Source organism: Crocuta crocuta, unplaced genomic scaffold (genome assembly GCF_008692635.1).
Source record: "Crocuta crocuta isolate KB4526 unplaced genomic scaffold, BGI_CrCroc_1.0 scaffold1468, whole genome shotgun sequence".
NCBI lineage: Eukaryota > Metazoa > Chordata > Mammalia > Carnivora > Hyaenidae > Crocuta > Crocuta crocuta.
This window is the reverse complement of record NW_027531991.1, coordinates 589534-592203: the sequence shown is the minus strand read 5'-3', so window position 1 is coordinate 592203 and position 2670 is coordinate 589534. Positions and strand designations below refer to the sequence as shown.

Sequence of the window (2670 nt, the reverse complement as noted above, 5' to 3'; positions counted from 1 at the left end):
ATATATAGGTAAATTATTTGTGTAATTGTAATTTGTTCACAAACTATTTTTTTATATTTTTCTTTCTTTGTTCTTGGTCTAACATGTGATCCATATTGTCAGGTTTCCCTTCATTTACTGGTTGTGTGATAATGACAACATCATCTGTCCTTTCTAACACTTCCTTTTGCTCTCCGTGAAATGGTAATAATAAGACCCATTTTGTAGTTAAGATTAAACATAGTAAAAGAGAATAAAGTACAAAAGTAAATATAATATATATAAAGCTGCAGTAAAAATGTAAAGACAACATGCACAGAGACACAGCAGAGTGCCTGACATAGAGCTGATCAATAAGTGACAGCTGTCAGCAAGGGGTAGCATCACAGTTTGTCACAACAAACAATAGAATGCTCTTCACCTATGGAACCTGATGACCATGTTCTCCACAACTTTAAGTCTAGGAACAAGCTGTGAGAGGTGTGAAGGTGACAAAGATCTGTAGAGCAGTACTTTTCAACCATGGCCACACACCGGCATTCAAGTACACTGGTGCCTGGGACCCAGCCAGAGGGTGAGATCTGAGGGGTCTGGGGTAGGACCTGGGCAGGTGGATTTTTTTTAAGCTTCCAGCCTAGAATTTACTGTTAAGTGAGGCACAGAACCTCTGCTGGAGGGTTGGCTGTGCTTAAGTAAAACTTGTTTTTGTTGTGGGGAGGGCCAGGAGGAGCTCGAATGAGGAATGAAGAGTCTTGCTTATTTGGGGAAGAGAAGAAGTAGAGAAAAGGTCCCCTCTCACTACTCCCAGGGCCCTTAAGAGGAATTAAGTCTGGTGTGCTTTAAGCTTTGGCCTTAAAGGCACTGTTGTGTATATGTGATTTTTAAAAACCAACATTTTTTTGACATTTTATTTGTTTGAGAAGGAGAGAGTGAGCAGGGGAGGGGCAGAGAGGGAGAGAGAGAGAGAGAGAGAGTCCTAAACAGGTGCCACACTCAGCGCAGAGCCCAATGTGAGGCTCAATCTCACGACCCTGAGGTCATGACATGAGCTAAAATCAAGAGTCAGATGCTTAACCGACTGAGCCCACCAGGTGCCCCTGTGTATATGTGATTCGAGCAAAAGCAGCGAAGGACCCCTGCTCCAAATGTAACCCAGCACCTACCTGGGGGCGTTTCACATTCCTTCCACACGAAACAGAGCAAAGCCTGACAATACAAATAACCTTAGAAGGAAGAATACAATCATACCACAAATGAAATCTTTTTATCTTTTTGAAAAGTGCAAATGGAGGGTTTATCCTTATTTTAGAGGTCAGGAGGGAGGAAGGAGCAGGAGGGTTCTGGGCACACAGAAGACGCCTCTGAAACCACATGGGAGAGGAGCACAGAGATGGGACTGGGCAAACCGCAGATTAATATTCCCGAGGTTATAGCTGTGCTCTGCGAGCAAAGAAAGGAGCTGCGCAGGCGGCACCTTTATGGAAGCCACAGTCACAGGTTATGGAAGAAATAACGAGTGGCAAACTACAGGCAAGCGCGTCCCCGCTAAAAACACAGCGCTGCTATGCCATGAGGAAGAAGACGTCCTTTTCTAAACACACAACGTGTTACAGTCACCCAAGGAAGCAAAGCAACACAGTGACAGAAAAATCGAACCCTTAACAGTGGCACATCAGAGCCAAAGTAAACGCAGTATTTCAGTATCTGAAAACAACTTTAGTTCTTTCTAGGTGGCTGTCACAGCATTATATATGTATCAAATCGCGCCAATGACAACAAAACCTAGCAACCTCCCCCTCGGTAAATATCCTCAGCTATGGTTCTCTTAGTTTGTCAGCCACCCTAGACCTATACTGATGGACAAACAAGACAAATTCCAGATAGCCAAAATACTGTTTGGATACAATGGTTTTAAATTTTTAAATGTTGTTAATTTTTGAGAGACAGAGAGTGAGTGAGGGTGGGGCAGGGAGAGAGGGAGACACAGGATCTGAAGCAGGCTCCAGGCTCTGAGCTGTCAGCACAGAGCCCGACATGGGGCTTGAACCCACAAGCTGTGAGATCATGACCTGAGCCAAAGTCGGATGCTTAACTGACTCAGCCACCCAGGAACACCTGAACACAGCTCTTTTAATTTAAAATTAATTTAATATTTCAGGACCCATTTTTTGTTTGGCCATCTTGTCCAACATCCTCCTGTTTATTGTTTTTCCCTCAAAGATAGATCATCTCATAAGTATCAAACTCTCCGATAAAGTCTGGAGCCTGCTTCGGATTATGTCTCCCTCTCTGTGCCCCACCCCTATGCGTGCTCTCTCTCTAAATAAACATTAAAAATTTTTTTTTAAATTTCTGTTATGTACTAATGCAGAACTGATACAGGGCTCTACTTAAATCTATGTACAGTGTAGCAAATGTCTACCAGCTACTGAGTATCTGAAGGGAGAGGTGCCACAGAGACTACAGTCATCAAGTTAGGCTTTGAAGGCTGCCAAGCTAGAGCTCAGTCTAGCTGGATACTTTGTTTGGACAATAGTGTTCCAAAACTTTTTGAAACTGAATGCCTTTAGGGAAGGCAATGTGTGCTAAACCAACCTGACACTGTATCCTAAAGGACTTGAAATGGTTTTGAGCTCAGGGAGTTTGGTTTTCAGCAAGATACGGTGGCAGTAGTGCCGAGAACAAATCATA

General features: G+C 43.4%; 1 protein-coding gene across 1 annotated transcript in view; it reads right to left on the bottom strand.

The window, feature by feature from the left end:
* Positions 1 to 2670, bottom strand: part of POLA1 (DNA polymerase alpha 1, catalytic subunit) — a 297019-nt gene that overhangs the window by 29235 nt on the left and 265114 nt on the right. Inside the window, 1 exon segment of the mRNA XM_077775065.1 lies at positions 433 to 439. Coding sequence (XP_077631191.1) covers positions 433 to 439 — 7 coding nt within the window.